This window comes from Selaginella moellendorffii, unplaced genomic scaffold (assembly GCF_000143415.4).
Source record: "Selaginella moellendorffii unplaced genomic scaffold, v1.0 SELMOscaffold_5, whole genome shotgun sequence".
NCBI classification, from domain to species: Eukaryota; Viridiplantae; Streptophyta; class Lycopodiopsida; order Selaginellales; family Selaginellaceae; genus Selaginella; species Selaginella moellendorffii.
This window is the reverse complement of record NW_003314266.1, coordinates 2,660,204-2,681,952: the sequence shown is the minus strand read 5'-3', so window position 1 is coordinate 2,681,952 and position 21,749 is coordinate 2,660,204. Positions and strand designations below refer to the sequence as shown.

At 47.6% G+C, this 21,749-nt stretch overlaps 5 protein-coding genes across 6 annotated transcripts; 3 read left to right on the top strand and 2 right to left on the bottom strand.

Moving 5' to 3' along the window:
• Positions 1-181: 181 nt before the first annotated feature.
• On the bottom strand, positions 182-3,376 carry LOC112344726 (pentatricopeptide repeat-containing protein At3g09040, mitochondrial-like). Its single transcript, XM_024670047.1, has one exon. The coding sequence runs from the start codon at positions 3,374-3,376 to the stop codon at positions 182-184; it is 3,195 nt and encodes a 1,064-aa protein (XP_024525815.1).
• A 6,497-nt stretch (positions 3,377-9,873) lies between these two features.
• On the top strand, positions 9,874-11,639 carry LOC9660468 (peptidyl-prolyl cis-trans isomerase CYP59). The gene is made up of 3 exons (XM_002965217.2): positions 9,874-10,760; positions 11,134-11,152; positions 11,355-11,639. The coding sequence occupies exons 1-3, from the start codon at positions 9,874-9,876 to the stop codon at positions 11,637-11,639; spliced, it is 1,191 nt and encodes a 396-aa protein (XP_002965263.2).
• Positions 11,640-11,711: 72 nt separating this feature from the next.
• Positions 11,712-17,364, top strand: LOC9660467 (kinesin-like protein KIN-7E, chloroplastic). The gene is made up of 26 exons (XM_024669476.1): positions 11,712-12,389; positions 12,450-12,547; positions 12,610-12,699; positions 12,762-12,814; positions 12,868-12,933; positions 12,988-13,041; positions 13,089-13,148; positions 13,207-13,285; positions 13,333-13,400; positions 13,453-13,515; positions 13,569-13,673; positions 13,726-13,830; positions 13,881-13,988; positions 14,045-14,188; positions 14,237-14,419; positions 14,474-14,656; positions 14,714-14,923; positions 14,974-15,114; positions 15,173-15,298; positions 15,347-15,397; positions 15,448-15,495; positions 15,546-15,800; positions 15,850-16,479; positions 16,547-16,636; positions 16,690-16,852; positions 17,231-17,364. The coding sequence occupies exons 1-26, from the start codon at positions 12,025-12,027 to the stop codon at positions 17,314-17,316; spliced, it is 3,624 nt and encodes a 1,207-aa protein (XP_024525244.1). The 5' UTR covers positions 11,712-12,024; the 3' UTR covers positions 17,317-17,364.
• Positions 17,365-17,466: 102 nt separating this feature from the next.
• LOC9659079 (UMP-CMP kinase 3) lies at positions 17,467-19,226 on the top strand. 2 transcript variants are annotated; one of them, XM_002965215.2, is made up of 9 exons: positions 17,467-17,609; positions 17,743-17,787; positions 17,894-18,007; positions 18,085-18,139; positions 18,203-18,320; positions 18,385-18,541; positions 18,596-18,676; positions 18,740-18,847; positions 18,919-19,226. In XM_002965215.2, exons 3-9 carry the CDS (start codon positions 17,963-17,965, stop codon positions 19,018-19,020), a joined length of 666 nt encoding a protein of 221 aa, XP_002965261.1. In that variant the 5' UTR covers positions 17,467-17,609; positions 17,743-17,787; positions 17,894-17,962; the 3' UTR covers positions 19,021-19,226. The 2 variants fall into 2 exon arrangements, with proteins under 2 accessions (XP_002965261.1, XP_024525251.1); XM_024669483.1 differs by having other exon boundaries at positions 17,476-17,609; positions 17,921-18,007.
• Positions 19,153-21,741, bottom strand: LOC9659078 (vacuolar cation/proton exchanger 3). Its single transcript, XM_002964876.2, has 12 exons — positions 21,420-21,741; positions 21,252-21,324; positions 20,964-21,170; positions 20,772-20,868; positions 20,510-20,706; positions 20,238-20,447; positions 20,063-20,188; positions 19,894-20,010; positions 19,779-19,832; positions 19,596-19,712; positions 19,443-19,539; positions 19,153-19,386 (listed from the first exon to the last, which is right to left on the bottom strand). The coding sequence occupies exons 1-12, from the start codon at positions 21,476-21,478 to the stop codon at positions 19,376-19,378; spliced, it is 1,365 nt and encodes a 454-aa protein (XP_002964922.2). The 5' UTR covers positions 21,479-21,741; the 3' UTR covers positions 19,153-19,375.
• Between the last annotated feature and the right edge of the window lie 8 nt (positions 21,742-21,749).

Below are 21,749 nucleotides of genomic sequence, written 5' to 3'. Positions count from 1 at the left end.
TGGAGCGCAAAAATATCAAGGAATCGAGGTAATCTTCGTCCGGTCGTCTACATTTTACTCCAGAATCCCTGGCGCCTAGGATTTCGCTAACGCTCAGCCTCGGGTGAGCGATCTCGGTGTTTGAGAAGGCAATGCTTGGAAGCGATGGGGTTTGGAACTCTTTCAAGGATTTCTTTCGAGCTCATGCGTTTTCTTGTTGTGTAGAACGCTTTCCCAGTGTCATTGCCGCAAGCTCCTCGCCACGCATTCCAGCGCTCTTGTAGATGTTTGCCATGAGCACGTAAGCCGCGGGCTGGTTCTCGTCCAAGCTTAGCAGTGACTCAAACGCGATGCGTCCAACAGCAACGTTCTTCCACTTCTCACACGCGCTTAGCACCGTCGTCCAGGTAACCACGGTCGGTTTGTATGGCATTTTGGAGATCACTGCCATTGCTTCTTTCAGGTGGTTTGCTCGTCCCAGCATGTCTATCACACAGTGGTAATGCTCAATCCAAGGCCTGGTTCCTTGCCTTTGCTGCATCGCCTGGAAGCATTCCTTCCCTCTGTCGACGAGACCGGCGTGGCTGCACGCTGTGAGAACCGACAAGGAGGAGATGCAGCACTGCTGTGGCATCTTCTCAAACATGTCAAGTACTCGGTTCGTTTCTCCTCCTTGCCGGGCGTATCCTGCTACCAGAGCACTCCAAGTGACGAGGTTCCTGCCTTTGTGTGAGTCGAAGACTGCCATTGCTTCGTCCATGCTTCCACACTTGGCGTAGAAGTCGACAAGAGCGTTTGCAACGTAGACTTCGCCGTCGAATCCCCGCTTGCAAACTTCTGCATGGATTCGTCTTCCAGCCTCGAGTGCGGTCAGAGCTCCACACGCCACGAGTGCTACAATGTAAGCCCTGGAGTCGAGTTCACAGGTTTGGTCACTTTGGATTGCCTTAAAGAACTCCAGTGCTAACTCGGCTTGTGCGTTTTCAGCGTGCGCGAGAATCAAGGCCGTCCACGACACAACACTTGAGGCTGGCATCCTGTCAAAGACCATGCGAGCATCAAGTAAGCTTCCACACTTGCAGTACATGGCAACTAAGCTATTGGCCACGAAAGTGTCAGTTTGCAGTCCCCGTGCTGCTGCCTGGGAGTGGACGAGCATTCCTTTCTCCAAGGTTTTCGGTTTTACGACGGCACCATCAACTTCTAGACCATCCTCCATAGCTCCGGAGTTCGCGCAGGCCATGAGAGCAACAACGTAAATCCGAGCATCCAGAATACAACTCTGGGACGATCTCATCGACTCGTAAGCCTTTAACGCTTGGTCGTTCTCGCCGTTTTCGACGTAGCCAAGGATCAAGACAGTCCAGGACACAACCGTGTGGCGAGCCATGCCGTCAAACACCTTCCTCGCATCGTCCATACTTCCACACTTCGAGTACATCTCCACTAAACTGTTGGCCACCATGACTTCGGCATCAAATCCACCGCTTTGACAACGAGAGTGAAGCGCTCTTCCTCTCTCCAAGGACTCCATCTTCACCAGCTTTCCTCGGATATCCCGGCCGTCCTCTTCGCCCGCCAGAGCAACGCATGCCGTCAGGGCCGAGACATACGTGAGAGCATTCGGCGAGCAGCCTCTGGTCTCCATTTCTTCGAAGAGATCCAGTGCCAGGGCGGCTTCTTCGTTGTCAGCAAAGCCGAGCACCAAAGCCGTCCAGGAAACAACGTCGTGCGTCGGCATCCGGTCGAACACACGCCGAGCATCCGCCATGCTGCCACAACCGGCGTACATGTCGATCAAGGTACTCGCTACGTAAGGATTAGAGTCGTGACCACTCTTCACTGCTTTAGAGTGAACAGCCATCCCGTTTCTCAGTGACTCGAGCTTACAAGCTTTCCCGTCTTGTGTGTTGCAGGCCCTGAGAGCAGCGACCAAGCACCGAGAGTCCACCGGACACTTCTCCAGCTCCATGGAAGCAAAAGCCTCGAGAGCCAGCTTGTTGTCCCCGTTGTCGACGTATCCCAGGATGAGAAACGTCCATGACACGACGTTCCGGCGGAGCATCCGGTCGAAAACTTCGCGAGCCTCGGGCATGCGGCCACACTTCGCGTAGGAGTGGATCAGACTGTTGGCCAGGAACATGTCCGCTGCACAGCTCGTCTTCGCAGCTCTCGAGTGGACAGCCACGACTCTCTCCAAGCAGCTGGCCTTTCCAGCAACGCTCTCGGCCACCTCTCGAGCCAGGAGTCCACAGCAGATATTCAGCACAGCGACGAGTGTCCGGGTATTCGGCTCGCAGCCGCCGCCATCTTCGTCTTCCATCCGGTCGAACAACTCGAGGGCCTTGCCGCTGTCACCTTTCTCCTCATATCCCAGCATCAGGGAGTTCCACGAGACGACGTCCCGGCGATCCATGCCGTCAAACACCGCCTGTGCGTCCGCCATGGAGCCGAGCTTGGAGTAGACGTCGACCAGACTGTTCGCTACAAACGTTTCGCTGCGATCGTAGCCGAGAGCCGTGGCCTGGGAGTGGATCACTCGAGCCTTCTCCAAGCACTCGACTCGTCCAAGCCTCTCAGCCAGACTGGAGCAGGCCGTGAGCGCGGCAACGAAAGTCCGAGAGTTTGGACGGCACCCCTCGCTTTGCATGCGGTCGAAGAACTCGAGAGCCTCCTCGCCATGGTCGTTCTCGGCACAGCCAGCGATTAGACACGTCCAAGACACGACGCTGGGAGCCGGGATGCTGCGGAAGAACACTCTCTTGGCGTCCTCCAGGCTGCCACACTTAGCGTACAAGTCGACGAGAGCATTGGCCACGAAAACATCCGTGTCGTCGCAGCACCGGCTAGCTCGAGCGTGGATCTCCATTGCTCTCTCCAGGTACTTCAACTTAACGATCTTCCCACCGATCCACTGACCATCTTCCTTGGCTGCCAGGCTCGAGCACCCCACGAGAGCCGCCAGGAAAGTCCTCGCATTGGGCTGGAAGGCGGCGACGACGCCATCGCCGAGACGCGAGAAGAGCTCCAGCGCGAGCTCGCTCTCGCCGTTCGTGGCATACCCGGAGATGAGAGCGTTCCACGAGACGAGATCAGGGGAGGCCATGGCATCAAACACGGACTGGGATTCCACCATGCTGCCACACTTCGCGTACATGGCGATGAGCGTGTTGGCGACATAGACGTTGTGGTGGAGGCCGCGGAGGCGAGAGCTCGAGTGGAGGAGCCTGCCCAGCTCGAGATCTCTGGCGATGGCGCAAGCTTGGAGTGCCCGGATGGAGGAGAGCAGCAGCGCTTGGGAGGAAGAAGAGTTTGTGGCTGCCCAGGTGCCCGAGTAGTGGAATCTCTTCCAGGGAGGGACACCATCGCAACCCAGACGAGTGAGGCGGCATCGCATGGGTTAGAAAACCAGACTACGAAGAGAGTAAAATTGCTTATCAAAACTTTTCCATACCGAGTCATCCTTTTCTTTGGAGTGAATTTCTTTTTTCGATCATAGCTTGATCCCGCGACCCGAGTGCTTTCGGGGCATTTGGTCGGGCAAAAAAACGAGGCCGAAAAATAGGAAAAAAAAATAAAAAAATCGTCCAAAGCCAAAGTTGTGAAATAACTTACGTCGCTATCCGCTACTGTATGAGCTCTGGGTTGCAAGAAAATACTGGAGTCGTAGGTGTCCACAAAATGCAAGAAAAACACCTGGTAGCAGCGGCTATCAACTATGAAATGCCTTACAATGAAAATTTATTACCTGCAGGACGTATTGAGAGTGGACTGGCTGTGAAATGGAAGAATGTCAGCGTTGTTACTGCTAAGTTTGATCGATGGTACACAGGAAACTGCTCAGAGAGATCCAAGGAAGAGAGATCAGAATGCTACAAATCAGAAAAAAACTTGCTTGCTACGAACCTTGCTTGGGGAATTAGAAATCCAAAAGCTGGTAACTCCTACGGCATGGGGTTTTGGCATTTCCAGCAGAGTCTCCTGTTAAAAAACAATAGCATTATATCCTTTATCAAATACACGTTATGTACCTTTTCCGCTCCCTCAAAAGCTCTCTAATCCGTTTTTCGTATTGGCAAATTATCTCCTTCATGGCCGTGCAATTTTCACAATGTTGTTTCATAGGCGCATCCCTGAAAGTTTAATTAGAGCATGAAACGAATGAACTAGACTCACGTACCCGGGGTGAATGTCAAAGTTTGGACTGAAGCATACGAGAATGGATGGTGTATCCAGTTCCGTCCAGGCCATTTTCTCCACATCAAAGAGAAAGCTCCTGTCATAGCCACTGCTGCAAATGATACAAGTGTCTGCCTTCGCCAAGGTAACAGTCAGGGTCATCTCCTGGGTGAAGTATCTCTCCCCGTCAGAAATAACGACCAGATTTTCATACGTGACTGCAGCGTTTCATAGCCTCCCGTTGAATGTAAACCGCTTGCACTCGTAATAATCGTCCAGGTTGCTGAGTGGCTTAGCTAGATCTTCAGAAGTCCAAGACCATGTCGACGAGTCGAAAGTGTGGATCACAGTTTGGTCGGCCAGTATCGCTTTGAACGCATCACCCTCTATAGCCAGATCTTCACCGCTTCCTTTCCTGTTGCTGGAGAGGTGTTCCCGTAACCAAGCCCAAGATCCAGTCAGTGGATTTCCAACGCACAAGGAAATACCATAGTCTGCCTCAGTCGAAGCCTCTGCAAGAACGAGTCCTCCAGCTGATGCCAATTGCCTGAAGTGTGTGAAACTCGTGAGAGGATTGGTGCTGCACTGGATCCATCGCTGTTCCTCCGCGAGATAAACTTCATTGGTGCTTGATACAACCAGTTGTTCTCTGCTCTTCAGGCTCCAGGCCGATTTGAATCCCACGTCCAGAGCCGCATACCAGGCCTTGCAAACTTGCAAACACCTCAATATGTCGAGAATGCGGAGCTTGAAGAAAATGTAGTGCAAGATCGACGTTGGCATTTCGATGAAGTTGACGCCTATGAAATAGAAACTCAGCTCAAAGCGAACAAAAAATCACGCAGCAAGCTGCTTGATCTTAGAAAAGAAAGAACAAACGCACCGTCGCCAGGACGCTCGAGGGGTGGGCTCGGACGTGACGGGGGGATACCAGTTGGGATCATCGCGGTGGAGACGCAGACGGCCATGCAAGTGATCCCCACGGACCCCGGACAGGTCGACTCGCAGGAGAGAGTGGTGCCGAAAGCCGGACAGGTGTGGTTCCAAGAGGTGCTACCGGCGAGTGTAGTCACCGGGACGCACTTGAGGCAGTGATTCCTGACGTGGAGCAGCAGCGGGATGGTTGGCCCGACGACTCCAGCACCTGAGAGTGCAGAGAGTTTCGAGGCAGATGCTCAGAGCTGTGCAGCTCTGATCTCCTCTTCGTGCTTGCTCGTGTCAGATGGATCCTGGAGCACTCAAGGAGCAAATCAAAGCAGCACTACTGTAAAACCTACTGCTGTTGTCATTCCTTTTCCAAGTCACGGAGGAGCTCAGCAAGGATCCCACCTCACCTACGTGAAATTGTTTGGTTCACATTCAAATAAAAGAAAAAATAACTTCACCTCAGTTCTCAAGCCCAAGCAGCGCGTCCGTTATCAGAGCTTTGTTCCACGCTCTTGCTCTTAGTTGGGGCCGAGCACAGGTAATGGAGAAGGTAGTCGTTTTTGGAGGCGGTTGTTGCTGCAAGATAGGGACTTGAGAGCGGGCATGAGCTCCCTGTTCTTCGTGTGTATGAGTGAAGGTTTCAACGAGGAAGCCAAGAACTCCTGTCAAGACGTGTTAGAAAGTGGAAAAGATTGTCGCGTAGGAGTACGCACGTCTGTAGGAGACAAGGCCAAACCATGAACCGGTCCCTCGTGACCACTGAAGACGTCCACTAGCCGCGCTGTTTTCATAGACCAAACGTATATCTAGCACGAACAGTAAAGCTTGAAATGAATCGAGAAAAAGGAAATTGAGTAGAAAGCGACAAGATACCTGGAATGTGTGTTCCAGCACAGATGATCTCTCCACTTTTGTCTGCAGCCAATGACACAAACTGCGTGGGTGCTGGCGTGGTGAAGGTCCGGAAGTTCCGATAGCACATCAGCTCCCATGCACGTACAGTACCATCGAGAGATGCACGGCATTACTTCGGCCAAGAACAACGCTGCAGTCACTGCATTTGTGTGCTCGGCAAAAGTGACGAAACAGAATCCAGACGCAGCATTCCACAACTGCAACACACGAGAAAGGCATAAGTGACGGCGCAAGAAGAGAGTGATATCTTCTCTTTGGAGATCGATAGCAGCTGTATGCACGTAAAGTCGGGCATTTGGTAGATGCAACCACGATGTTGAGTCGCACGACGAGAGCCTTCCATGCTGGTGGAACAAGTGCTTCTTCACGAGCTGCCACTGCCCTTTATCCGGACGTAGAATTGGTAGCTTTCTCTTCTCCGTTTGCTGGCCATCGGATTCTTCCTGATTGGTAAGCATACTTGCATCCGAACATTCGAACGCAACCGGATTCGAACGGGTATCGAACGTTTAATACCCGTTTAGCTTTTTTTCGAACGGGTATAATGGTTTTCAGTTTTTTTCGAACCCTGATTTTACGGTTTTTTTCGAACATGAACCCTAATCCTAAGTAAAAGAAAGCATATTCTTTAGGGTTTTTAAAAATATTCTTGGTGTTTAAACGCCGTATTATACGCGCGTTTTAAACGGCGTTTTTTATTAATCATACCCGTTCGAATGCAAGTATGTTGGTAAGTGTGTGAAAACCGAGGAATCAAGTGATCCAAGCAAATAGCTTCTACGAAGCTATGTCTTCCTCGACTTTCCTTGATCGCCACCACCATCGAGCGCGGGAGCTGGAAGCTCTTGAGCCACACCCAGTGACACAGCATCCTTGGAGAAACTATTAAGCGCAGATCCCGCCCCCGACGCCATTGACAACGTTGCGGTGCACAGAGAGCACGACTGGCCTGTATCCCTCTGCATTGCTCTGGAGCCTGAAAATCCTCAGCGCGCGATATTCTCCACAGGCAACATCCAGCACTCGAAACAGAGGCGCTCCCTAAATTCTTGGAAGAAATTATCAAATATCTAGATAATGAGAGCAAACTTGTTTTTTTATTTTATTTAATGAATAGATATAATAATTGGGGTTTAGACGAACTAAATTAAGTTTCAAATGGACGATCCAATATATGTATTTGTAGACTTTACAGTTTGATATATTTTCTGCAACAATAATATTTACAAATACATTTACTTTATCACATTGTCTGTGATATACATTTTATAATTAATTTAAATAAGTTATACACAAATTAAAAAATCATAAGTCAGTTAGGATAATTGGGATCATTTGTGTATTTTTATTCTCTCAAGCATAATAACATTCATTGTATTAAAAAATATTTAATATGCTGTGTGACTAATAGACTGACTTAATGGATTTGACGCACAAAATTCCAATATAAAATAATTTATTTGCATTGTATAATAAATTATTTAATTTCTTTATTATCAAGGAATAATATATAGAATATATATTTGGACGATTATAAGCTTTGATTATAAGCTTTTATAAGCTATTTTTTGTAAGATGTTTATAGTAATAAATATTTTAGGTTTTCCATTTTATTTATTTGTATATTTTGTTTGATATATTTCATTGTAACAATAATATTTGATAATTATATTTACTTTATTAAGTTATATTATTTTGAGTATATTATAAATAATTTGTGGTGCAATACAGATAAATTAATAAATTATAGGTGTTTTGGGATATCAAATATAATATTCTTGTTCTTGCCAGCACAATAACTTTCATAATCTGGGGTTCTTAGTTCTTACACTCCTAATTACATACTTTTAGCTTTTTTAATATCATAAATGTGGCGATTGAGCTCTTTTAATATCATAAACGTTCCTACTATGTTGGCGATGATCCAGCTAAGAGTTGATGATTCCAATCCAGTTATGATGCTGGTGATGACAGGAAGAAGACTTGTTAATCCCAATCTAACTACGATGCTGATGATAACATGAAGAAGAATCCATGATCCCAATTCAGTTATAATGTTGGTGATGGTGCTGGTGGTGGTCCTAGTCCCTATGCTATTCTTTGCCCCTGTGCTATTCTTTGTCCCTGTTCTCGTCCCCTGTGGTGGTGGTGGTGAGGATAATGGCAATGGTGGTGACGGTGGCAATGGTGGCAATTGTGTCTCCTCACTAGGTGAGGAGATGTGCCCACGATTGTCGTCCATGGGTTCCATGGATGAGGAGCCATCCAGAGGAGGTGGTGGCATCGGCGGCAATTGCTTCAATAACTCTTGGAGTCGCTCCTCTACCACTGTCACTCGCTGCTCCATCACTGCCAATTGCTGTTCAAGGAGTGCCACTCGGTGGTAAATGATATCATCACTAGGAAACAAAAGCACCATCGATCAATCCACCCAAACCCTTCCCAAAAGCCCTACAAGAATAGTATTTTATCTTGGTTCAATCCTTTTTACCAAAAAGGACGTTTTGTATCCTTTTTGGCCAAAAAGGATACAAAACGTCCATACCTTTGCTACCGTGGAAAGAGGAGTGTCAACTTCCATCGACGGTCACAGACGCGGTGGCCGGAGTATACAACTCCGAGGGTGGCAGCGCTCGGATGAGCGTCGCCAGGACGCTCGAGGGGTGGGCTCCGACGTGACGGGGGGATACCAGTTGGGATCATCGCGGTGGAGACGCAGACGGCCATGCAAGTGATAGGTCAGTTTTCATATATTCTTGATATCTTTGTTTAATGAGTCCCAGCAATGCCTCGATCACAACCTCTTCCGGAGATGGAGCCCGTTCCCAACTCGTCCAAACGCATCGGCAATGCAACCGTGATCGATCCGGCCACCATGACGTCCCCGAGAAGGTGACACCTCGTCCTGTTCCGGCATAGCTTGAAACAATCCCCGTGCTTAGGCATATCCATAGATCATCACTCTCCAGGACAAAGATCTCGCTGAGGCATACACTATCGTTCTCGTAAATATCCCCGTCCAGGAGATCTCGTCCTTCTGATGCATCGTCTCAAAGAGCTCTTTTAAGTTCCTCCAGGTCCAATCCCAGGGCAGATATGGAATATATTCATCTGTCAGTCGTCTCCCACGAAACTCTATCCCTGCTCGGCATCTCGTTCCTTTGATTTCTCGCTATGCCCGTTTTGGGCACATGCTCCGGCCAAGGAGAAAACGCTTATCTCTCAAAACAGCATTCTGCTGCCTCGACGACAAGCCTGTGTTCTTGGCTGACGTGTGCAGAAATACGTAGATTTACGCTGACCTGTCTTTCATGCAAAACTCCATGCCTGTGTTACAAGTTTCTTTGAGAGACCGAGAAAGGGGACAAAATGCTCACCTGATTGCTCGCCCACCGGAGCGACATCGCCGGCCGCCGGGGACAGCTCCATATCCTCTGTGAGCTTCTCGAAGCCCATGACAAGCTTTGGCTGTAATGGCGAGACGATTTAGAAGGGATTTACCAGACCGAATGAAAAAAGAGCGGCAGAACAAAACCTGATCCACCATGCCGCTCCGGAATCCGGTTAGCTACTGCAGAATCGGACTGCGCTAAGCCCGAAATATCGATCGGAGGTAGGGAGATACCTGATTGAGGCCGCGGACGCTAGCACTGCTGCATTTGATTGCTGAAATCAAGTTCCGGCGCTTCGATCGGAAGCTCCTCTACCTAGATCGCGCTAGATCGCGTCGCGCTCGAAAATATTTCTAGACTGCCAAAAAAAGAGGAAAACCTAATCTTCAACGTTCACATAAATAGTATATTTTGTGAATATTCGTTTCGGCCAAAAGGCTGCGTTTATAAAAGGCCATATAGAGATCCTTTTGCATTCACAATGGCCGTGCTTGTGACAACCAGCGTGGGCGATCTTGTAATCGATCTAGATTGTCAAAGCCAGGTAGCATACAGCTTTCTAAAGCTTTGCAAGATCAAATACTACGACAGCTGCTTGTTTCACAGCGTCCAAAGGGATTTTGTAGCGCAAGTAGGCGATCCAACCGGCGCGGGATCTGGTGGCGACTCCATCTTCAAATTGCTGGGGAGAGATAGCCCAGCTGGAAAATCGAGTATGAAGCACGATGATATTGGAATGGTGGCGACGCCAAACCCCAATGGCTCGCAGTTCTACATCGCCACAAGAGGCCATGGTTTGGAATACCTGGATGAGAAACACGTCGTGTTTGGAAAGGTGGCGGAGGGTCTCGACACCCTAGAGAAGATCAACGAGGCGTACGTTAATGAAAGCTTCAGGCCGTACAAGGACATCCGGATCAAGAGCGTTGCTATCCTGGACGATCCATTCGATGATCCGGAAGGGCTTTACTCGCTAAAGATTCCGCCATGCGAGCAGAAAAACGTCGTGACAACTCTGGACGATGGTTGGAACCCTACGATCGACGAGACAAAGATGGAGATCGAGAACAGAGCTCGGGAGGCGCGGAGCAGAGCCGTGGTGCTCGAGATGGTGGGGGATATTCCAGATGCGGAGATGAAGCCCCCGGAAAACGTCCTGTTTGCGAGGAATCTCAACAGGGTGACGGAGGAGGAGGACCTGGGGCTCATATTCCAGAGGTTTGGAAAGGTGGCGGAGGCGAGCATTATTCGGGATCACAAGACTGGGGAGAGCCTCTGCTATGGTTTCATTGAGTTTGCAAACAGGGAGTCTTGTGAGGAGGCTTACGTGAAAGTTGGCGGAAAGGGAGGCTTGCTGATTGATGACCGGTGGGTTCAAGTTGATTTCAGCCAGAGCTTGGCCAGATTTTGGCCAAGACATTTTAATGGAAGGCTAGAAACAATGCCAAACAAATAAAGAATCTCTTAAATTCTAAAGTATCATCACTAAATTCTATTCCTTTGATCTTGGAGCTCATGTTGTTTGTTTGTCAGCTAGAGAGACCAATGATTCTAAATTGTTAATTAGCACTTCTTAGTAATGGCTTAGATAGCACATGAAAGCAACACTTGGAGAAGCAAACAAAAATGTCTGAATATCTTCCCTTTCTTCCCTTCTTCTGATCTCCATTTTCCACAAAATGTGGGTGGGCTTTCACATTCGCTTGCAGTATCTTTGGTGTTTGCAATTTTTCTTTGTCAGAAAATTGGGCAATGTCTTGGTTGGCTTCTGCCACTCCTCACATGCATGCCTTTTCTCCCCTTTCCTTTTTTTTTTTTTCATTCACTAAAAACTGCTTCTTCTGCCTCTAGTTTTGACTTTGGGGTGAGAAATATCAAGAAACTCAAAAAAAACAAGAGGAAGAAAAAGCCAAAGGAAACCAACTAAAGCAACAGTGAAATAATTGACTGGCCTTGATTCAGGTGGCATTCATTTGCATGCCAACAAAAAGAATGCCAACTAATTCGCTTGGAGCGCATGTCTTGGAGCAAATACAACATAAAAATCAACATGGACATCATGTGAAGATTCTACTCTTGGCAGCGGGGAATATGCCAATCTTGGTCTTGATGGTGGCGGGAAAGGAGTTCCATGCCGACCGGCTGCTGTCGGTGGCGCCACCGGCCCGGCCGGCGCACGCGCTTACAGCCGTTGGATGGAGACCCCTAAACGATTTGAATTTGGGGGGCTGTGAGCCGTCGGATTAGGCCCTGGCGAGGTCATTTACAAAAACACTAAAAGCGCGAGCTAGGCGGAGGGAGAGGAGATTTGCCGCCGCCGCCGCCACGCTGCCGCCGTCACCGCCACCGCCGCCGCCGTGTAGCTTAGGGCCGATCGATCTGCTCGCGCTCGCTCGCGCGCCGCCACCGCGATCCACACATGGCGACTGACGCCTGTCAGGCGCTGCCGTTCGATCCGTGGCGTTGTTCTCTCAGGGCTAGGACATGGTTTTTCTCGGTGCGCTGGTGAGGTGAGCGAATGCCAGCATTTCTTCCAGGCGATCCGTGCTTGTGTCTGATCGATGCCTCGATTTGTGGATCAGGCTTGTCGCGCATTGGGTGGGGATAATCCGGCCGCGAGAGGGAAAGATAGATGGCTTCTACTTCGGCATCGTCGAGAAGATCTAGCTCCCCGTTTAGATTTAGAAGGCCGTCGTCAGTGAATGGTAGAATCCCTGGATTCCAGCCCGCCTCGCCGTCCTCCATTTCTTCGCCGTCGTCGACTGGTAGAGCTTCTCTCGGTGGTGGCGGCGGTGGTAGCCACAGGTCTCTCACGCCGACTAGATCCAGGAGTAGCAGCCAGGCTCTCATGACCCCTCCATCGATGAAGTACTCTTCCTTCAATGGGGGTTCCAGTCCTTTCACGCCTTCTTCTTCCTCGTCAATGTTTGATAGAGTGGAGTTTATCAACAGGGCCAAGGAGAGCATCTCCGTGACCGTTCGCTTTCGGCCCTTGAGGTAAGATCGATCGAAAGTTTCATGCATTGATTCAAGTCCTTTTGTTTTTATTTGTCTCAGTTCTAGAGAAATCCAAAAGGGTGATGAAGTTGCCTGGTATGCCGATGGTGACACGACTGTAAGGAGCGAATACAATTTGGCTACTTTCTACGCTTTTGGTTAGTTTTCCTTTATCCAAGACTATGAATTCACTCTTTGTTTTTTTTTCTTGTTTTGATAGATCGAGTTTTCGGCCCCGCTACAACGACGAGAGGCGTTTACGACATCGCCGCGCAACATGTTGTGGCAGCTGCTATGCAGGGTGTAAATGGTTTGTGGTGAAGAGCTGCTGCTTTGTCAGATTTTTGTTCTTACGTGAATTTGTTTCTACAGGAACAGTATTCGCCTATGGTGTTACCAGCAGTGGCAAGACTCACACCATGCATGTAAGCATCCAGACTGGCTGTTTCCGGAATTTATAAGCCGTTCTTTTGATCAGGGTGATCAGAAAAGCCCTGGTATCATACCTTTGGCGGTGAAGGACGTCTTCAGCATTATCCAGGATGTATGTAAGTTTCGATTCTGCAATGAGTTTGGTTCCTTAAAGATCTACCTGTAGACTCCGGGACGGGAGTTTCTTCTGCGCGTATCTTATCTTGAGATTTACAATGAGGTACGTAGCGTTTCTGTCAAGCTTGACTAAATGTCCATGTTTTGTAGGTGATCAACGACTTGCTGGATCCGGCAGGACAAAATTTACGAGTCAGAGAAGATGCTCAGGTACTAGCGCGGGATTATTATGACTAACCTTACCTTGATGTTCTATTTGTGCTGAAAGGGAACTTATGTCGAGGGTATCAAGGAAGAGGTTGTCCTATCACCTGCTCATGCTTTGTCTCTGATTGCTGCTGGTGAAGGTAGATTTTGTTTGTCAGAATAAACAGTTCTCTAACTACCTATTTAGAACATCGACATGTTGGATCAAATAACTTCAATTTGTTTAGCAGTCGAAGTCACACAATATTCACTCTGGTATGTGAGTTGTTTGAGATTTGAACGTTTGTCGTGACATTTGTTTTCGTAGACTATTGAAAGCAGTTGCCGGGGTGAAGATTTTAGTGATGACGAGATAACTCTCTCTCAACTGGTAAGTCCTAGCTGTGTAATGGATCTTGTCTTAAAAGGATAGTTCTGCTGTAGAACCTTATTGATCTTGCGGGGTCTGAGAGTTCCAAAACGGAAACAACTGGTTTACGGCGTAAAGAAGGATCCTATATCAATAAGAGCTTGTTGACCCTCGGCACGGTATGCTGCATCTTTTCAAGAAAAACATAATAGAAATTCTCTCGCTTTTCAGGTTATCTCAAAACTTAGTGATGGCAAGGCATCTCACATACCTTATCGTGACTCTAAGCTTACGCGTCTATTGCAATCTTCTTTGAGCGGACATGGTCGTATTTCGGTAATGTAAGAATCGTTCTGGTCATTCACTCATTGTACGTTCTACTGCAGCTCATATGCACTATTACTCCTGCTTCGAGTAGTACCGAAGAAACCCATAACACCTTGAAGTTTGCTCAGAGAGCGAAGAGAGTGGAGTTGCATGCGGCTCCAAACCGGGTATTAAATATTCTGCAATGCACGTTTAATGCAGAAGATTAACCATTTCTTTGCAGATATTGGATGAAAAATCTCTGATAAAGAAGTATCAAAAGGAAATCACACATCTGAAGCAGGAACTGGAGCAATTAAGAAGAGGACTATTTGAACGACCATTTGTGGTTTCGAACCATGACGATCTTCTAACTTTGCGCCAACAAGTAAGTCCTTTTGGCTAGATAACTCGTTCATTTATCTTTTGCATGAAGCTGGAGGCCGGGCATTTGAAAATGCAATCTCGGCTCGAAGAAGAGGAACAGGCAAAAGCCGCTTTGATGGGAAGAATCCAAAGGTTAACGAAACTGATACTGGTATCAACCAAGAACACCATTCCTCTGAGTCTCCCGGAAAAGAGTACACAGCGTAGGAGACATTCTTTTGGGGAAGAGGAGGTATTTTTTATATTTCAACAGTGGTCTCCCTCTGATTCGATTGTCTTTTGCTAGCTTGCGTACTTGCCAGATAAGAGACGAGAAGTTGCTGAGGAAGAGGATGATTCTACTACTGTTGGGCCCGAGTCAGAAATATCTGGAGATGGAAATTGCATCAGTAGTAATCCTGATGATGCATCAAAAGAAGAAAAGAAGATCAAGAAAAGAGGAATGCTAGGATGGTTTAAACAACTGAAGGTAAGATCTTTGTGATTATAACTTCATTGGGAATAGCTTTTTCTTTTCTGGTTTTAGAAACACGAGAGTATGCATGCAGTTCCCGAGGAGCATACTCCAAGCGGATCATCAGTTTCATTTGAACCTCCAGTGGACTTTAAGTCTAGACGTAGAAAGTCATTCAGTCGAAAACCAGACGAACTGCCTCCCATCGTTGATCCTTTTCCTGAACCGACGCAAGCAGGAGAACTCTTTAGCGCCACTGTACGTGGTCGAAGGCCCCCTCCGGTATGCCAATTCTCAAGTTTGCGACCACAAATGCTGACAAGCTTTTGTAGACTGGAACAACAATGGCTGATCAAATGGATCTTCTTCGGGAACAAATGAAAATGCTTGCTGGAGAGGTTGCCCTCTGCAGTAGTTCGCTCAAGAGGTTGTCTGAACAAGCAGTAACCAACCCTGAGGATGACCAGCTTCACGTAAGTTTTAAATGACTATTAAGTTTCGTCGTTTATTTTACTTTTTCTTGTCATACAGATGCAAATGCGGAAGCTGAAAGAAGAAATTGATGAAAAAAGACGGCAAATGAGCATTATTGAGAAAAGGATTGCTGGTTCGGCTGAAGCTTCATCTACAAATGCTTCTGGATTTGAAATGTCACAGGTACGAATTACCTTCAGTTTTCTCTTTGCTAAGCATTTGGTTTTGCAGACCATTTCGAAGTTGATCAGCCAGCTCCATGAGAAGGCTTTCGAGCTTGAGGTATGTGCAAACCAATCAGCTATATTTCTTGACTCTTTCATGATTTACAGATAAAGTCCGCCGACAATCGGATACTACAGGAGCAGCTTCAATCCCAGGTGATGGCAATGTGAATTTTGCAAATAGTGTTGTAATTTCCTACATGCAGACGAACGAAATCAATGAGCTACAAGAAACGGTTGTCTCTTTGAGGCAAGAGCTCCAAGCATCACTTGAAAAGAGATATTCTCAGCCAAAGAGTCGGAAACTGAGCAGGAGTTTCCTTGAGAATGGTGCAGATGACTTAGCCACTTGGCTAAATTCTGAAAGCCTTTCCGAGGACTTGACAGGAGACTCTGACTTGGCTTACCCAAAGGATGGAGAAGCAGACTTGGATAGTCTTCGTGCGGAGCTTATGGAACAGGTTTGTAGCTCTACTGGATTTTTCTATCACGCTAATATGTTTACTCCAGGCTGCTGAGTTGACAAAGCTAAAGAAGGACTATACTCATCTTTTAGAGGTAAAAGACGGCCTTTACTTGGAGAACCAGAACCTCAATGAGGAAGCGTCGTACGCCAAGGAGCTTGCCTCTGCAGCGGCTGTGGAGCTGAAGCACTTGGCGGATGAAGTCACGAAATTGTCCCTTCAGAACTCAAAGCTCAATAGCGAGTTGGCGGCAGCCGAAGCATCGGCCTACAGAACAGGAACGGCCACTGTTTCAAAGGCAAACGCCAACAAGATGGGTAGAAATCCAGGTGCAGACGAAGATATCCTTTTGGATGACTGCGAGCTGCTCCCGAAAGAATCGTCACGGAACTATCAAGAGCTGGAAAAGAAGCTCGAAGAATCAAGACAGCGCGAAGTGTCTCTCGAGAGCGACCTGGCGAATATGTGGGTTCTGGTTGCGAAGCTAAAGAAGGAGAAAGAAGAAGCCGAGGCCGGCAGGAAGTTCTCCACTGAAAACGGTCACACGGACGGGAATGGTGAACTGACAATCAACGAAGAGACCGAGCAATGGGGAACACTGAAGGAGCTAAAGGTGTATCTGAAGGATGAAAAACAGCGCGTCTCGGAGATGGAGCGATTCATCTCCCAGCTCAAGGTGAAAACCATTTGTTTAGTTGCTTTCTTTTGTCTTTCATCTTAACGTGATATATCGTGTTGTCCAGAGCGAGAACCTCGAAGGCCTAGACATCGATGCGCTGGAGGATCTCCAAAACCTTCATGTAGAAGCGCTGACAAAGCTGTGCCAAACAAAGGTACGTTCGTTGGATTTACAATCAAACCGCGCTACTAACTTTCTCTTCCCTAGACGAGGATTCAAGAGGAAAAGGAGCGCGAGAGCAGTAACGATCCAGCTCCAGCTCCAGCTTCAATCGACGAAATCTTCGACGAGGACAGAGGAAGCCACGTCTGTAAGATCTGCTTCGAGGCTCCCACGGCAGCTGTTCTTCTTCCTTGTCGCCATTTCTGCCGTAAGTTCCACCTCTCTCTCTCTATTCGAAATCGTCTTTCTCTTCGTAGGTCTCTCCCTCTCTTGTAACACTAGCTCACTGTGACGAGTTCGTAGATGCTCTTTCTCTTCGTTAGATCGTCATAGTTCTCTCTCCTTCTCTTCTAGATCTTTCTCCTCGTTCGAATGTCTTAGTTCTCTCTTCTAGATCGTCCTCTTCGTCAGATCGTCTTCGCTCTCTCTCCCTCTTCTAGATCGTTCGTTCCACCGTCTTAGTTCTCACTCTCTTCTAGATCTTCCCAGATCATCCTCTTCGCTCTCTCTCTCTCTCTCTCTCTCTCTCTCAAATCTTCTTGGAGAAACTCTAGATCGTCTTACACTCTTTCGTTTTTTCTTGCAGTGTGCAAGCCTTGCGCAGTTGCGTGCTCCGAGTGCCCGTTGTGCAGAAGTAGCATCACTGACAGGATAATCACATACACATCGTAAAGAAACAAAGAAAGATAAAGCACAAATCAAGTGTTTAACTTAAGCTTATTTGTCGTACGCTGCTTTGATTTTGTACGATGGGCCCAAATTTGGGCCATGGTCCGTTTTGTATTGCCATGCCCTAAATTTTCTTCTCACCACTCTTCTCTCGACCCAGTAGTGTGAGGAGAGAGAGGGATTGAGAAGAGATTTGGCGAGGACGATCCCGGTCTATGTTGCGAGGCAGGCGCGCGCTATCCACGCTCGTGCGCTCGCTTTGGCGTGTCAACGGCGGCTCCGCGCTGCGCTTCGCGGTAAGATTCCTCTCAGATCTCTCCAGATCGGCCTCCGCCGCGTCGCCATTGGCCGCATTCTTGCTGGGATCGCAATGCGCTCACCTCATTCTCGTATTTCTCACGCCAAATTTCGGTTTTCTTGGCTTCCCAGGCGATTTGTGAGTGGAGCTCTCCTGCCTCGATTCCTTCGCTTCTGGTATGTGACGATCCAGCCTTTCTTTCTCTTGTCTTTTTCTTTTATCTTCTTGTGGATCTATTGATCGAAATCGGTAAAAACGCAACGCTGTTTCTTATGCTGGCAGGTTTTCTGATAGATTGAATGTCAATAGGTGAATACTAGGAAGCATTACTTCTCTTTTGGAGCTCGATTCATGGCTCTCACAGCCGAGGTGGCCACTCCAGCTCCACCTACTCTGGTACTTTACTCCTTTTTGGATTGATCTCTTTTCTAGTTCTAGTTTTCTAGTTTGATTTCTTTCTTGATCGTTTCCAGGCGACAGAAGATGGTACCAAGCAGCTTATCGATCCAAAGGTGATTTTTGTTCTTGGTGAGTTGAGATCCACGCATCTCAAAAGTATGTTCTAAAGCTTGCGGTGGTGGCAACACTTAGGTGGACCTGGAAGTGGAAAAGGGACGCAGTGCGCTAAGATCGTTGAAAAGTTTGGGTTTGTGCATTTGAGTGCTGGCGATTTGTTGCGTGCTGAGATCAATTCTGGGTCCGCAAACGGGTAACTTATTATTCTTTTTCTTTTTCTCTTCTCATAGTGCTTACGTGAAAACGTGGCGGAGCAGGACCATGATCCAAAACATGATCCAGGAAGGAAAGATTGTACCGTCAGAGGTGACGGTGAAGCTCCTGCAAAAGGCCATGGCAGAGAGCGGCAAAGACAAGTTCCTCATCGACGGATTTCCTCGAAACCAGGAGAACCGCGCTGCGTTTGAAGCAGTGGTAAAGTTTCAATCACCACAGCTAACTTCTCTCGCCAACGTTTTGTTTGCGTAGACTGGAATCGAGCCAGAGTTTATTCTCTTCTTCGACTGCCCGCAAGAAGAGATGGAGGTGAGACTCCTCGGTCGTAACCAGGTACGCATTTTCGTCTCTGCCAGAGTTTTGCAAAACAGAGTCCAACACTTGAAGAAAACTCAGGGACGCTCTGATGACAACATTGAAACCATCCGGAAGCGATTCAAGGTCTTTGTCGAATCCAGCCTTCCAGTTGTGGATCATTATGACAAGAAAGGCAAAGTTCGCAAGGTCTGGTTTTCTTTTCTTCCAGCTTTCCAGCTTTCCAGCTCATGTTGTGTTGGAATCTCCTTGTCTAACAGGTAAATGCCGTCAAGACGAAAGAAGAAGTGTTTGAGAGCATCGAGACTTTGTTCCAAAAGTTCCAACACCGCTCGGTCATGCAGCACGTAAATGCTGCGTGATCCGATTGATTGATGGAGAGATCTCGCTACTGGTAATGGCTGCTCACTTCATCCCCCCCGTAAAATTCATCCCAGCATTTTTTTCATCCATCCGACTCTCAAGTTTAGATCGAAACAAAGAAGAAATAAAAATACAGAGAAAGAAGCGTACGTACACCTTTTGCTTGGCGTGAATGCCGAATGAAAATAAACTCCACATTGCAGCTTTTCTCACGCCTTGTTCTTTGAGCCTCTCTTTTGACGATTCTTATTTTGTGTTGCCAAACTCCAAAGAAACCTCTCGTTTTAGCTTGCTTGGTCAAAAAACAGTGCTCAGGAGTAAGCTCCTAGCGTAAAATTTGTACATTGCGCATGATCACGTGTTACCTGGAAAGTTTAACGAGTGAGAAGGCTGAAAAAATAGACTTTGTTCTACTTCTTACCATGTTGAGGTTGATCAACATGAACAAAGAAGCTGGCAGCCACAATCAGGTAGCAAAACAAAAGCATCAATCCTTTGAAATAGTTGGATGTTCCCTCCTGGAATTAATTAAAGTGTTTATACTTGCAGCACGAAGTTGGAAAAAGAATCAAACCTGTAGCATGAATGCGACGACTAGCACGGTGATGAACAAGGTAGCAGTCTCAAAAAGCTGGAAGTCCAAGTCCATGGGCTTTCCCATTATCCAGCCCATTACTACGCAAAAGGGAATCTGGAGCAGCCAGCAAAGTCAGTCAAATAACGCCAAAGATGGTTCCACAAAACTGTGCTATTTTACCACAAACATTGATATTTGCGTGGATGAGCCAATCGCTACCCCCAACGAAATATCCTGCACGATTAGCATATGTGACGACGAAAGCCCAGAGAAAGTAGCACTTGTTTTTACGCACCAGCTTGTCTTTTAGAGCAAACATTATAGCGCTCGCATGCTCTGCCGCATTTCCAACAATTGGCAAGATGATCACGCTGATAAAAGCCACAGGGATGTTCCAACTGTCGGCGGCACCCTGTGCAGCCAAGCGAGAAGTGAGAACGAATCAAAGAGATAATCAAAATCACCTGGATTGCGTCAACGAGATACTCCGACAAAACAGAGATAAAAACGGTCAAAATGGCGAGCCAGCCATTTGCTTCCCAAAAGCCCATCACGGACTCCTCCGCCTCGGATTCATTATCTCCCGTTTCCTGCAAGGTATCATATAAGTCAGATCAAAGTAAGAAAACTAGAACTTACTTGTTCGTTCTCATAAAGCTTTCTGTGGCTTTTTAATTGGAAGAAAAGGTACGATGCGTAAGCCATGAGCATGATGCAGCTAGTGAACCTGGAAAGGCTCAGCTCAGATTTACCATCATGAAGCTCTGTGTGCGTGGAGTGAAGAACGGCAGGGAAAAGCAGTCCCAAAACAGCCATGAGAAGCAATCCGGAACTCACCACCGCAGAAGCCTGTCAACAACGACAAATCACAAGCTTTACGTACAAAGAAAAAAAGAAAACGTAAACGTCACCTTGTTGAATCTCTGATCCTTGTGAGGAAAAGCGAGACCACCCATGAAGAAGGCGCATCCGAGAACAAGTAACATATTCGAGAGGATAGATCCCAGCAGCGACAGCTGAACCACGCGGATCATGCCATTCCGCAGAGCGAAGATAGAGATAATCATCTCGGTGGCATTTCCAAACGTCGCATTCAGAAGGCCACCGACTGCAAGAGAAACAAAAAAGACCATTCACTCTCTTTGTGATCGAGAAAAGGGTATAATTTATTACCCGTGGAGCTGGTGTGAAATGCCAGTTGCTCCGTGACAAAGCCCAAGCGCTCGGCAAGTGGTGCGATGCCGAGTAAGCTGATCAAGAACACCCAACCCTTCACAAGAAACAATAACATAAGCGAACGAAGAAGTTGCCAAAAAAAAAACAAAAAAAAAAGAAAAGAAAAGAAAAGAGAAAGGAGTAACGTACCATTCCAGACTTCAAGTTTGCTAGAACGATCGATATCGGCACCAAAGGCAGGAGGCAGCAAAGCTTGCTTCCCAGCAAAACTTCCTTCGCGCCCCTTGCAAAATGCTTGTACCACGGCCGTCGCCTCTGTGCGTAAGTCAAGTCCAGCTCACAGTGCTCGGAGACCTCGGAAATCAATCGCTTCTTTTCAATCTTCTCGGTCCCAAGCTGAAAGGAAAAAATAAAACACACACACACAGGGAGATCAAACAATCTCTAGGAAAAAGAAAAAGATAGCAAGCTACGCACCTCCTCATCGAGCGAGATTGTTCTCATTTCCATCTCACCGTTTGCTTCGTTCATCGCTTTCGCGTAATGCGGCCTGAGCGTTAGACAAACAATAGATAAGAAAAGGCAAAGAACAAATAAAACCAATGAGAAGCGAACAACAATATTTTGTTGTCAACACGAGCTCACCGGAATCCATTCACAATCTGCGGCTCGCCGAGGCGATCGTCGCGATTTCCAGAATCCATGGACCCGCCAAGCGATCAAAACACCGCGATCGCCAAAACTCCAACCCCTAAATCCAAATCCGCGTCCTAGAATCCATGATCCGCGCCCAAATACCTCCAATCCGCATTAAATTCGTGCTGCTGCTATCAGGGATGCGTCGCTTCCGGTCACCGATTCGGCCGCCCTAAGAGTGATCGTGCGCCTCGCGATTTCCTGGAAGCTCGAGGAGGAGCTCGAGAGCTCGTAAAAGGGTTTCCACAAGCCGCTGGATCCGCCCTATCCAACGGCCAG

Excerpts from the sequence above, each read along its gene's own strand:
- LOC112344726 (XM_024670047.1), bottom strand. The coding sequence starts at position 3,376 with ATGCGATGCCGCCTCACTCGTCTGGGTTGCGATGGTGTCCCTCCCTGG.
- LOC9660468 (XM_002965217.2), top strand. The coding sequence starts at position 9,874 with ATGGCCGTGCTTGTGACAACCAGCGTGGGCGATCTTGTAATCGATCTA.
- LOC9660467 (XM_024669476.1), top strand. The coding sequence starts at position 12,025 with ATGGCTTCTACTTCGGCATCGTCGAGAAGATCTAGCTCCCCGTTTAGA. Across the intron at positions 15,801-15,849 it reads GTGCGGAGCTTATGGAACAG|GCTGCTGAGTTGACAAAGCT; the intron begins GTTTGTAGCTCT and ends TGTTTACTCCAG. Across the intron at positions 16,853-17,230 it reads TCCTTGTCGCCATTTCTGCC|TGTGCAAGCCTTGCGCAGTT; the intron begins GTAAGTTCCACC and ends TTTTTCTTGCAG.
- LOC9659079 (XM_024669483.1), top strand. The coding sequence starts at position 17,529 with ATGTTGCGAGGCAGGCGCGCGCTATCCACGCTCGTGCGCTCGCTTTGG. Across the intron at positions 17,610-17,742 it reads GCTCCGCGCTGCGCTTCGCG|GCGATTTGTGAGTGGAGCTC; the intron begins GTAAGATTCCTC and ends TTGGCTTCCCAG. Across the intron at positions 18,542-18,595 it reads GCGCTGCGTTTGAAGCAGTG|ACTGGAATCGAGCCAGAGTT; the intron begins GTAAAGTTTCAA and ends TTGTTTGCGTAG.
- LOC9659078 (XM_002964876.2), bottom strand. The coding sequence starts at position 21,478 with ATGGATTCTGGAAATCGCGACGATCGCCTCGGCGAGCCGCAGATTGTG. Across the intron at positions 21,325-21,419 it reads CAGATTGTGAATGGATTCCG|GCCGCATTACGCGAAAGCGA; the intron begins GTGAGCTCGTGT and ends TCTAACGCTCAG. Across the intron at positions 19,833-19,893 it reads TTGCTCTAAAAGACAAGCTG|GATATTTCGTTGGGGGTAGC; the intron begins GTGCGTAAAAAC and ends CTAATCGTGCAG.